We start from the raw sequence: 13,363 nt of genomic DNA on the forward strand, positions 1-13,363 counted from the left end.
GCTTTTTTTCTCCTCGGGTTGCCGGCGACCAGATAGGTCGCACCGCCGCCGCCGCTGCTGCTGCTGTGCTGTCTCCGTGTGTGTGCAGCCCTTCGCACGGTTTGGTCGATCCGTGCAGACAGCGGAGCTTGTCGTCTGGAGAGACGGACACCGAGACAGGTAGCTCAGTTCGGGTATGAAACATGGAGCTCTCGGCGGCGGGAGATCGCATTTTCGCCGCGGAAGCCATACTTAAACGCCGCGTCCGTAAGGTGAGCTACAGCCGCCACTGTCCCGCGTGTTTTGACTACGTGCAGATGTTCCCCGTCGGCAGCGCGGCACTGCTTTAGTCCATAGGCTCAGGGCTGTCATCTTACGCCTATGAAATACTGCAGAGGCCTTCATGCGTTTGCTTTTACTTTGCTAGTCCGAGCTAGATCAGAGCAGCGAGGCTTATGACTCGTGGCGCGGACATTGAGGCAGCGACAGGGCAATAAAAACAACACAAAGAACGGGGTGGCTGCAAAGACACGCTAGCCCCGCTGATGGTATTGTGGACTGTGCTGTGAAACTGAGAGGCCTGGTTTGCTTGCCAGCTAATGGTAGCTAAAGCTATACGGTCACAGTCAGCGGTTCATAGCCCAGTTTATGTGTAGCTGCCACATTAACGACAGCTTGACTTTGTTACTTTCTCGTGCGAGTTATGAAGGTGGTTGCAGAAGCACAAGTTCTCATACGCCGGTGATGGGAAAGGAGTCTTCAACCATAGCTGATTAAGGACTTTTGAGAGTTTCCAATGTGTTTTCAGTATTTTGCATGTAAGAGACTCTGTCCATTATGGCATGTTGCCTTCTGAAGTTGCCGGTATACACAGTTAACCAGCAAGGCCCACCGTGCCTCCAATGGCTTCAGAAGTCCCTGCTTGGAGTTTTTAGCGTATCCTTCTTGCTGTAAAACACTTGCAACACACGAACAAACGTAGATTTCACATAAACGATACCCAAACGTGAAATGTATTTGATCTTATTATAAAACATAGGAAGATTTAACCCTAGCGAAGACGTGAAAGAAATGAAGTCCTCTTCTGTAACTTGGACTGAAATGTGCTAAAGTGCATTCAGTTGCATTGCAGATTTGGTGTTGCTGTGCATTAACAGCATGTGGAGTTTTGTTTCCATGTTGGTGTAAAGGCAAGAATATCCTATTTGTAATTAAAAGACTCAAAACCTGTGTTTGAATGTTGTTGTTTTTTTCTTTTAAAAAAATCTATTCTCATATGAACTGTTTTAGTAATTCTAACATTTGTCTTCTTCTTTCAGGGAAGGCTCGAATACCTGGTGAAATGGAAAGGATGGGCAATGAAGTGAGTGCCTTGAATCCACAATGTTAATGTGACACAAGCATTGGTTCGATTCAGCTGAAAAATGCACATTAACTGTGCTTTGGAGCAAAATGAATGCATGTGTTTTTCTTCATGTTGCTGCATTTGTGTTCAGGCACAGCACTTGGGAGCCGGAGGAGAACATCCTGGATGACAGGCTGATTTTGGGGTTTGAGCAAAAGTGAGTGTAGCTGCTTCATGAGGAGCCCTGCGTGTGCTTTGAGTAATCAGTCTTGATTTTTATTTATGTATTTATTTTTTCTCTATTGCTTGTTTTTATATTTTGGCTCCTATCTTGAAAAGTCTAAAGCATGTCTGCTCAGTCCCCCGGCCCCCATTTACCTTTTTATCATGTGTTCTTGTTTTAAATTACTTCCAGTGTCTCTTCCTCTAAGTGCTTGTGTTTACTCATACTTTCATCCCCCCGCATCCCCCTTTCGTGTCTTTACATTCCTCCTCTTTGCTGCCTAATTGAAAAAAAAAATCTGCACCGAACTTCTTTTTGTCTGTTGCCAAGCTCTTTGAAATGCTCGTGCTGCTCATGGAAATATTTAGAGTAAAGTTCAAGTATCAGAAAACTTTTAATGGGAGGCAGGGGATACAACAAATGACTGAAACGGTGTTTTCGCTACATGTCATTCCTCTCTTCGCTGGCTCTTACATTTCCTGTCCTTCTTCAACATTATCCCTGATGAAAATAAGAGCAAAGAATAAGATTTTTTTTTTTTTTTAAAGGAAACCTAACTGTGTTCTGACATGGCTGCAGAGATGCTCTTTTTGCCCACGCTCACCCACAGCTTTCATGTCTGTCATCACCTTTGAGTCATTCTATTTGCTCTCGTTCTCTTGTTCTTTTTGTTGCGTGTGTCTTTTCATTTGTGGTCATTGCCATTCTAACTGTCACTACTTTTTATTTCTTTTTTAGAGAGCGGGAAAGAGAGTTGCACGGGCCAAAGAAAAGGGGACCAAAACCCAAGAACCTTGTAATGAAGGTACAGTTTTGTTTTTTTTTTTATGCTCCTCCACAGGGAGGAGCTGCTGCATCTGAAATCATATTTAAAATTTTGACGAGTGGACTGGAAACTATGACTAGTTTGCATGAGTTAAATTTGCAGCTTTGTTGAAATCTGTACCTTTGTTCAGTTTGCATCACCACCCTGCAGGAAAGTGGAACATTCTGTTTGTGGTTTCTGCTGTTAAAGCTGAGAAAAAGGTCAACCTACTTGAACCTCAAACGGTGTCTGAAGTTTATTTAAATCTTCATACAGTGCATGCTTTGTCCTTGGAAAATGACATGAAAAGAAGCGTGAGCGGCAGGGACACGTTTGTCCTGTGCTACATTTCACCTGAGGCACATACTGCAGCAACCTTTGGTCATAGAAAAACGCTTTCAGAAAGCCGTGTGAAGGGGGAGGGTCATTTATATCAACAACAATAAATGGAGTTACAAAGGAGACACGTCTGACTGAAGTTACTTTCAGCACGGCTAAACGCTGTGGTGTTGGGTGCATTAACTTCTCTTTGTAACTGCTGATTTTGTTAATTTTAATTCTTTTGATCTCAAATTAACTTTAGTCTAATATAAGCTAAATTAGCTGGAAAGTGTGCACTTTTGAGGCATTAGTTACAACGCTGTCATCCAAGAAGCATTTTAATGGCTGATATAAATCATTGTGACTCTAGTGTTGCCAAAAACAACTAACTTAAGTGAGTGCCCATGGTTACATAGTCTCAGCTCCACCCTCCAGAATTGTAGCTAGAATGAGCTGGAGGAGATCTGGTTCACACACTGCTGAAGAGCAGAGCAAGAGCTACCAGGGTTAGCTGCAGTCCGAGGTGCTGGAGTTGAGCCAGATGTTTTAGCCAAATGTTTAAAAGTGGCTGCTGTTGCTGTGTATCACTCAGTAAACGTGTTTAGAGGTTCAAAAAGCTCACTCTACAAAAATGGTTTCTTAAATGTGCTTTGTCTCGCAGGCTCGCGGTCAGAAAGGAGAGAGCGGCAGCCGAGCCTCAAACACCCGCCAGACCACTTTGCGTCCTACTTCGTCCACTTCTAACCGGGCAGCTTCCTCCTCCTCCTCTGCCTCAGCGCATCTTTTACCGTCGTCCTCCAGCTCGGCTGTCGCACCTTCCCCTAAACTTAACTCCCTTGCGGCCACACACAAACTGAAGAAAGACATTCACCGCTGCCACCGGATGTCCCGGCGCCCTCTGCCTCGCACAGACCCCATGGCGACCACCTTCTCCAACCCTGGTGGCTTCCCGTCCCGCATGCACGTTTCTCCCTTCTCTGAAACCGTCCGCATCCTTAACCGTAGGGTGAAACCCCGGGAAGTCAAGAGAGGCCGAATCATCCTCAATCTGAAGGTCATCGACAAAGCGGGCCGGGGTGGCACAGCGGCCGGGGGTCGGAATATTTCGGCAGGACGTCAGAACATCCCATCCCGCAATCGTATCATTGGGAAGAAGAGGGAAGCCCCATATAGACCTTTCCAGCCTCCTCTGAAGATGCTGGGGTTCCCGATGTACGGGAAGCCATTCGGGCTGCAGTGCGGAGGACCTGTGCCTTTTCACTCCCACCCAAGCTCATGCTCCAGCACAGGAGCTAGGGAAAGCCGCACCAGCCCCTCTCAGTTCCAGGCACCTCCTTCTCCTTCCAGCTCCAGTGGGTCTGAAGGAAAATCTCCCACCAATGCTGCTGCTGCCCAGTCTCAGCCTTCCACTGGGGCCTCGCCGTCTAGCAAGGATCCCAAGTCCAGCAAACCTCACGCAGACACTCAGAAGAGCCAGAGCACCAAGTCCTCCACCCCTGCCGCGTCCTCGGATGCAAACCAGGCTGCATCATCATCATCCCCCTTCCTCCCCTCCTCTCCCTCTTCCTCCCTGGAAGACGAAGAGGACGAGGGCGCCCCGGACCGTACGGTGCCCTCAGAGGAAGGCAGGAAAAATCCTCGCCAGTGCAGGGCTAAACACCAGTTGCCCACCGCGCTTCCCCCTGCCACTCCCGGGGACCAAACCTCTGCCCCCACCGAACCTCCAAGGGTGCCCGCTGAGGGAGACCCCGACTGGCACCCTGAAATGGCTCCGAGCTGCAAGGATGTAGTGGTCACAGATGTGACCACCAACCTCGTCACCGTCACCATAAAAGAGTTCCCATCCCCTGCCTCCTGCCCCGCTTCACCTTCTGCTAGCCCCGAAAATGCCTCTTCCCCCCCTCCCACCGCCGCCTCCGACGACCCCTCCCCAGCGAAGCCATAGGAGGACGGACATTATGAAGTCAAATGCCATTGAAGAAAGGAAAAAAAAAAAGTGTCATGCCACTTCAACTCGCTTCTACCTTTACCTTGAAGGGTATGTCCATATTTGTGTAATGAGTAATGAAATATAACCCAACACCGCCCTGTCATTGAATAGTTTAAAAAAATTGACATATTTTTTTTAGAAGAATTATATAAATTTGAGATGGGGCAGCTAATACGCCCTTCTTGGCATTTCAGTTGCCATATTTTGTCCACTTGCACAACACTGACTGTTTGGCTTGGATGGAAATGGTGGTAATTCTTTCACTTGCTTCATGCTGAGTTTATCTTGTTTGGTACAATGTAACATTGTCCTGAAAGTGGAACCGTCGCCCGTTTAGTGTGCAGGTTGAACTTTTAGAAGGCATACTCGGCCTGTGTGGAAGAAACTTAATATTTAGATGCAAGCTCTGCTCTGGAGGCTGTTGTCAGCAGCCTGCAGGTGTTTTGACCTGTTAGTCTCGTTGGAAGTTCAACTCAGTGAACTTAACACAGCTGGATTTGGATATTGCATCGATGCAATAGCGAGGTAAATGCACTTGACTGCATCATTTAAAAACCAACCTATTCTGTGTGGTTTATCAGTTTTTCCAAAGCCTTCTCCTCTTGCTCTCTTGAATGCACATGCATATACATATAAGTATTTATATGCACACACAACCATAAAGGCTGATAAAGAATATGAAATTCAGTAATTTTTTTTTTAAGTTATTGCTGCCATTTGCAGTCTCTTACATATTTGCCTTGTTTTTCACTCTGTTCCCGCCACCTACTTCGACTCCATAACGTCCACCAAGACCCTAAACTGGTCTGCAGTGAATTTGAACAGTTTCTCTGTATGCCGTAATCGCTAAAATTAACTTCTTAAACTGTCCAGGTCTAGAAGGTCCATGAGCTGAACACAGTTCAGACTGAACGTCGACAAAATGCAGCTAAAAATAGAAGTTGACTCGGCGACAGGTGTTTCAAATCTGTGGAACATGAATCCAGGCAGCTGTGGCTTGTACAATGTAGCGACTGTTAAGTTTTGTCTATTTATCTTCCACTTTTGACTGGTTAAAAGCTGTTTCCCATGCTTTTCGTCCTGTGGATGTTGCCAGTTTGTCCTTTTATGCTTCGTAACTGTTCTTTATTAGTATGTGCTCTGGTAGTAACGTCAATAGAAGTGCTTTATTCTTGCTACCCATAGGGCATGCGTGTGTCTTTCCACTGATGCAGAGCCGGTGCGAAGCCACTTCCAACTTGGGTGCCTTACGACGAAAAGCCTACATTTCCGCAGATTCATAACCGAACATTACATGGGGTTATGTAGCAAAGGCTGGGGTGATTTACACGGGATGGAGAATCTGTGTTTGGTGAATTTCTTGAGAGACAACGGTGGTTACAACTTTTGGCGCAGTCAGTTTTGTGAAGCTGCTGAATGTCGGCTGTTTGGAACCAGCATTGATATTTTCTTGTAGTGGAAATGCATGAAACTGGTTCTACAGGGGGCACCTGCACTACTGTAGTGGAAAAGGGTTCATCTAGTCCTATAGCCATCAGACTCTAGTCATCATGATGAGAAGTAAGACAACTTTGCCTCTTGCTCCTGTTGTACCAAGATTTGTTTTGCTATAACTGAGGCCCAACATGTCTTTTAAGTCCTGGCTTTAGACTTAGTTGAGCTTATTGTCAGCTTAATGTAAACAGTGCTCCTGGACACATGTAGAGGAACAGTGAGGACCAAGGATACCTCGATGTTCCAGTCTAAACAGGACACTGCGTTTTTACTTCCTAAATGAAGCGCAGTTTTGCCTGTTTCCTGTCTTGTTGCTTTTACCCGTTTATGAAGGATAAAACCTTTGGACCGCTGTTTAATAACTGGAGAGGATGCTGGCACAGTTGTCTTCCCCTTTTCAGACACATCAGACAGGCTGTCTTTCAGTAGGATCACAGTACAGCTGGTGTGTCGGGGAGCTGGATGGTTAGAAAAGCTGCTTGATCTCTAACGGTTTGATCCAGCGCCCTTGTGTTCTTGGCTGTAAACCTTTTGCCGTGTACGTTAACCGGAGGTTGTTTCCAGCTAAATCCCTCAAGCTTGAAATTGATCAAAGTTTCTGACCTTACCTTCAAACGCGTCAGCCGTACTTTAAAGAAACCTTTACAGACCCCTTTATACACAGATTCTTTTTTCCTCCTGCTCTTTCTAGGCCTTCCCAGACTCTTCGGCTCTAAACTCCGCTCTATCTACAGTATGTGTTAGAATATATTAAAAGCTTCCGCATGCGTTGCCTTAGAGCTCACCGTCGGCTGCACTCGAGGCAACTGTAACCTCATCACACTTGGCTCTTATCAAAGAGAACGGCTGAAAACGTCATTAAATCTCGACTTTAGCTCGGTGACTTTAAGGGTCGCAGACTGTAATAAGTTTTTATGTTTTCTGTCGTCTTCTTTTCCAGAAGTTGCGAGTACCGCTTTTTCCGTGTCCTTTAACAGGCGAAGGCGACGTTCCTGTCATATACTGAATGGTTCTAGTTGTTGTCAGTGCTGTTTCAGTACTCTCTCTCATAGGTTACACTTGGAAGGATTTATTCCAAAATGACACATCCATTAATATGAAGAAAAAAAGAAAAACGGTCTGTAGTTCAAATTCGAATCGATGTCTGTTGATAATAACACTACTTAAATCCTTATTTGACACAGTAAAAGCAGAGTGGTCCTATTTTTTTTCTAGAATTATTTTCTTCTCAAATGGATATATTGTAATTTGGAATAGATTTTTTCATCTACTCTATAATATGTTTAAGTGGTGGATAGAAGTGACTCTTGCAGTTGGTAGATTTGTAAGGTATTAGACTGCTAAGTGATGTTTTTTTAAAATTTTGTTTTAAATTTTTTGCTTATTCTTTGTCATACGGAGTAGCACAACTCGATTTAGTGGCCTCTTTCAACCAAATAGGGCTCTTGATTTTTATAATTTCCGATTTTTAAAGCTTTTCTTTCCCCCCTTTTAAATAGTTTTCTATGTGATCTAAGTGCTAGATTCATGTTGGCACTAATTAGAAGAAAAAGAAGGATCCTTGTTTAAACGTATGAAATGTGATGCTTAACGAAATGGAAACGAGCATTATTTTGTTGTTTGTACTGTAATTAAGTACTTTTTTTGAAATATGCATAACATTGTCAATGTGATGATGTTTATTTGAATGCCATTTTCTTTTGGCTTTTTTAGTAGTCTAAGATTGGTTTGATCAGAAGGACTCACTGATTTTTACATGTCAAGACTGCAGTTTCGTCTGGTTTTATGCTAATATGAATTATGTACATTGTATTGATGCTAAAGAGGAGGAGTTGGAGGCTGACATTGTAATGTATCTGAACTTCAGAAGCATGTTTTACAAACCCTTATTGTACAGATTATGTATTCAGTGTCACGTTACCTGTTACTGTTGTTGCTTTCTGTGTGTTTCTCGTACAAAGCTTTTAATTAAAAGCTCTCTAAAAAAACTTCCTTTTGGCTGTTGTCATATTTTAGTGTGATTTAACATAAGAGGCAGACTGTAGAATTAACAGCTGTAGTTTTTCATTTTACTTGGTGCCCGAAGTGGTGCTGACAGCAGAGTTAGGCTCATCAATTCAACTTCAACACTTAAAATCAACTCCAGATCTGCCCAACTTATGAAACCTCACCTGACCCGGGCTACAGCCGTCTGTTAAATAGATTTCACAGGACTCTGAATTCCTCTGAAAAATTAAGTGTACCTTTACTGCTTTCACAGGAAATAAGAACAAAAGTAGCAGCTGGCCGCTGCTAATCAGACGCGCAATTCCTTCAATTCATTATCAAGTGTGAGCACCTTTAGACTTTTTTTAACAGTTTGCTGCTCTGGAGTGTTCTGGTGTGTGTTAACAAAGTGCTAAATCTTCCTAGGAGTGTATGGCTTAGTAAGTTCACCCTAACGTCAGACTGAAAGGGCCAAAAACTTGGCCCTAACTGTATCAGAAAAGAGGTGGAGAGGGAAATCAAGTCAAGTGGCTTTATTGTCATTTCAACCATATACGGTGGTACAGTACACAGTGAAATGAGACGGTGTTCCTCCAGGATCATGGTGCTACATGCACACTACATAAAGTGCACGTGTGCAAAACTTGCAAAAACAGTACAACACCAGGCAGAACAGAAAGATGCAGACACAAGGCAGTGCAACAGAAAAGTGCAACAATGACAAAGGATTGTGCAGAAAGCACTTGAGTTAATGGAATGTTTAAAGGTGTGTGTGTTGTATGTATATGACACTGTGCAGGAAATGTTTGACTGCCAGAGCTTCACATCAGGTAATCTCTCCATATCCACCACCCTATTTGTCATGTTTGTTCATATTCACATGGCAGAGTGTACAGGGAACGTCTACGAAGTACAACACAAACAAAAATATAATGCATATATAAATGTTCTCAGACAGTGTCACCGATATGTAACGGGCCTCTCACAGCCGGCTGCACATAGAGACCAGTTCTGTTATTGGAAAACGAATCATTTAAAAAAAAATATATATATATGAAAGTTAGTTTGTGTTTTTACCACAGAAATATAGAGCATGAAAAGGCTTCCAGTTACTCATGGATGGTACGTACTGACACTACTTAAAAACACTGATAAGTTCTTACTCTGATACAGCGGAAATGGCTAATAATGATCCTGCTTGGACCATCTGGAAAAAAAAAAAAAAAAAGACCAATTTCACTTGAGCACTATTGCCAGAGTCCACCGTGAGGCGCTGTTGAGCTGCTCATTTTCTTTCAGAGTAATGGAGCAGCAGCATCTGTGTTCTCAGATGGATTGTGAGAGTTGGGGGTCATATTAAGGTCATCACGCTTGTGTATTCATCTTTGTGTGTTTTGATGTGGAGATGAATACGTCGAGTTCAAACAGCTTCATCCTTTTCCACAGGCAGTATTTCATTTTATTCTTCTACCCTTCAGACTGTGGGACGTATAACAGAAAGACACATGTAGTCTCCTTTCACTCCTTCCCCGTGCTGCCTTTGGTTCTCTGTCTGTTTCCTTCCTGGCCCGATACCACAGGCGCTTACTGTATGAGCCAGATGGAGCTAAAACAGACCCAGAGTTTGATACGAGTGGCCAACATCTGTGTGTTTGTGTTTGTGTGTGTGTATATAACATACACATGTGCATTAGTGAGTGCAAGCTCAGTCACCTCTGGAGATTAAGCCACAATCTGGGTTACTGGTCATTAGACTGAAGCCCATCTGCATTTGGTGTTTGAGCTTCTGATGGTTATAGATACATATTCCGTATTTTTCATGTGATTTCATTCATTTCATTCTGCAGGAGTTTGACTTGAGGGTAAAAACTAACACAGCAGTGTAGTTCCACAGTATTCCTTATATCCTGTTAAATAGAAATTTTAAACTGTGTGTGTCCTTGCAAAATAGGTACTAAAAGTGAATGTTTTCTCTTTGCTTCATAAATATTCCAGCCTGTTCACACCGAAAAGGCCGGGTCAAGTTGATTGCAATGTTCCACACTGGAAAAAAGACTCCTAACAAGGTTAAGCTGCATCGAGAAAATTTTTTAAAAAACACTCTCAAACATAAGCCCTGCAAAATCAATGGGTGACACCTCACCTCCTGTATTATGGAGCAAGCACACAAGAAGAAGAGGCAGAGATGCCTTCGTTGGCTCTGCAGACTGGAAGGAAAGCAGTCGGAGGACGTGTTTACATTCGCTTCCCAACCGTACACAGACGGCAGTGCTGGTTTTACTTAGCCGGTCTGTCGCTTTACACTGAACAGATAGGTAAGACGTTTTGAACAAACAGTGAATTCTAATGACTTTGACAAACACAAAGTGCCACCAGCTGCTCCAGGTTTTCACTTATGCCATTCATGGATGGGCTCAAAATCTGACACAACCAGCCCTGAGACAATAAATCTCACTTTAGATCTTCCAGCGTTGACAGCTGCACTTTTTAATTTGACTGGCTGCCTGGAGTGGTGTTGACAATAGAGACGTCAGACGAGGAGCGCAGAGGGAATTGTTTGGCTGCCGGAGCTGCGGATCTGGTTTCATATTCTAAATCATCTGTTCATCTGATATCCATATGAAAATATTGTTTGCTGCAATTTCAACCTTGTTGGTTGGAAACCATGTTTTGGCTGCTGTGAATCTAGCCAGTGCACTGCTGCTCACTGCCTGAATGCTATCATCATTGTACCCGACTGGGTGGGACACATGGGGCTGCTTTCACAGTCTTTCTCCAGACATCAATTAAATCCTTAAAAAAAGTCACTTGTGTTCATCAAACAGAGTGTGAGTGTGTGTTTTTTAATCCACTCTGTAAAATAGCTTAGATATAACTCCACACCTTTAATTCATTTACTATGCACAGCTATACGAAAATGCAAAACCCTATTTCCTCAGCCACTTACTCTTGGGTGGAGGCTGTACCTCAAGAGGTTCATCTGCTAATGAGTGGAGGGTTGGTGGTTCAATACTAAGCTATTTGAACTCTTGTGTATGGGGCTGCATAGCTGTGGACCAGTCAGGGTGCCTGTGCTGACTTCTGTCCACTCCTGAAAGCACCAACAATGAACATGTGAGCATCAGAACTGGACCACAGAGCAGTGGAAGAAAGTGGCTGCTCTATATGAATCACGTTTTCTTTTACATCACATAGGTGGGGCTCTGTGTGCATTGCTTACTTGGTGAACAACTAGCACCAGGATGCACTATGGGAAGAAGGCAAGCAGGCATTATTACTTTGTTGCATATCACATACACCCTTTCATGCCTGTGGCTTCTAAGGTTTTGATGGGCCTCCAAATTCTCCAGATCTTAGTCCAGTCGCGCTTCAGTGGGATGTACTGGGCAAGTCAGATTCATAGAGGCCTCACCTGGCAGCTTACAGGATCTGTTGCTAACATTTTGATATCACATTACACCTTCAGTGGAGTCCATGCATTGAAAGGTCGGGGCTGTTTCGGCAGCAAAAGGGGGACCTACACATTATTAGGCAATTAGGCATTAGCTAATGAAAACTGTCACTGTGAATCGAGAGGTCCAGGCTGACGCTTATATTAACAGCTGTGAGAGAAATATCTTTTGGAAAGTGTGTTACAGACATCAACAGCCGCTAAGAATGAAATAGAAATGAAGTAATGAACAAGTCCCTGAACCTGTTGAACATATCCATCAACCTTAATTTTTTTGGTTAACGCTAATAAAACCTACTCGCCTCCTACACTATCACAGCAAATACAGTAAACACTGCTGCAGTAACGATGTAGCAATCCAAGGGTGTCAAAAGCTGCTGTTCCGTGAGAAGCTGCTGGTGATTCACGCAGAGATACACAAATTCTCCTTTAGCTACAGCGGCGCTGGATGTGACAAAGATAGCCCTGCTGACATTAACCCGATAATTCGTGACACCAACAGCAAAGAACACCTTGGTGTCAAACGTCAGCGTTTGACCTGCCTTAAAATGAGAACACTGAAGTCCAGGGTTGTCAAACTCATTCATGGTCCACCTACAGCACAAACAGGCCTTTGATCTCAGATGGACTGAAATAAAAGTGCTGCATAACAAGAAAAAGAATACAAGTTGTTTCCATTCCTTTGAGTGTAAGTACAGGCTCATTCTGAAATTAAACGTTGAATAAAACATGTATTTTCAAAAGATGTGATGAGCATCCAGAGCTTGCTTGAGAAAAATAAATGCACTTTCAACAATATGTCTCAGTTTTTCAACATTCAGCTGGTCGACTTCTGTTGTAAGTCAGGGGAAGACGTAAGCACGATGATGTCTGTGTGAGTAAGAAGGCTATAAAACTGCAGATGATTCAGACCTAACAACACAATGGCTGCTGCTGTAAAACACAGTGAAAAGTTTCTGCTTCATTCTCTGCAATCCAAGCAGCGGGCCACGGGTGGATATGGCAAGTATGTGTTTGTGAGATATCTCTGGAAAGTGTAAGCTAGGTGAAAGGTGTGTCATGGGAAGTGACCTCACTGATTTTAGTTGTTTCATTACAAAGCAAGAATCACATATTAATAGCTTTATTTTCCTTTCTCAACACTGACATCAGATCTTTTCACAGTGGTAGATTACATGTCTTTCTTTTTCTTTAAATTTAAATATGCATATTTATTTGGATTGCTATGCAGAGAAAACTTTAAAAGTCTTTCCTCCATCCAGCGGAGAGGATTTGTTTGCCGAACAGAGCCACAGAGGACAGAGGGTCAGGGTTGGATCATTCCTGTCGGCGTTAGTGCTGCATTAGTCGGGACTGCCTCTTGAGGAAAACATGTTCTTCCTCCTACTCAGTATAAAAACCCTGGTGTTAAAGGTCCCACGTCTCTGTTTTTCCTTTCTTCTTCTCCTCTACACTATCCAGCCTTTCCACTTCTGCTGCAGCTCGTCTTACGTGCGATTTCTTACATCAGATGTCGCATGTAAATAAACTCAGGCTGTACACATAGATGTGAAAGAAAAAGTGCACTGCACACTGGGATTTTGCATCCCTTATCAATGCAGTTTGGATTCTTTACATCGGTTTTTATGTTAAGTTTTTAAAATGTGTCCACCCCCCCCCCCTTTCCTTCCTTTTATCTTCCAAGCCTCCAGAACAGGATGTGCGCTCAGGCAGCGCAGTCACACGCTGATCCATCATCGCCTTGTTTGCTCGGCTGCTGCTGGAGGTTC

At 43.6% G+C, this 13,363-nt stretch overlaps 1 protein-coding gene across 1 annotated transcript; it reads left to right on the forward strand.

The window, feature by feature from the left end:
* cbx6a (chromobox homolog 6a) lies at positions 1-8,139 on the forward strand. The gene is made up of 5 exons (XM_026171795.1): positions 1-251; positions 1,299-1,342; positions 1,476-1,541; positions 2,286-2,352; positions 3,335-8,139. Exons 1-5 carry the CDS (start codon positions 183-185, stop codon positions 4,616-4,618), a joined length of 1,530 nt encoding a protein of 509 aa, XP_026027580.1. The 5' UTR covers positions 1-182; the 3' UTR covers positions 4,619-8,139.
* Positions 8,140-13,363: the final 5,224 nt, after the last annotated feature.

This window comes from Astatotilapia calliptera, chromosome 6 (assembly GCF_900246225.1).
Source record: "Astatotilapia calliptera chromosome 6, fAstCal1.2, whole genome shotgun sequence".
Classification (NCBI taxonomy): Eukaryota; Metazoa; Chordata; class Actinopteri; order Cichliformes; family Cichlidae; genus Astatotilapia; species Astatotilapia calliptera.

What these genes read in the sequence shown, in the direction of transcription:
- cbx6a (XM_026171795.1), top strand. Translation starts at nt 183, where the DNA reads ATGGAGCTCTCGGCGGCGGGAGATCGCATTTTCGCCGCGGAAGCCATA. An exon ending in TGGAAAGGATGGGCAATGAA is followed by an intron (nt 1,343 to 1,475) that starts GTGAGTGCCTTG and finishes ATTTGTGTTCAG; the next exon opens with GCACAGCACTTGGGAGCCGG. An exon ending in ATTTTGGGGTTTGAGCAAAA is followed by an intron (nt 1,542 to 2,285) that starts GTGAGTGTAGCT and finishes TTTCTTTTTTAG; the next exon opens with AGAGCGGGAAAGAGAGTTGC.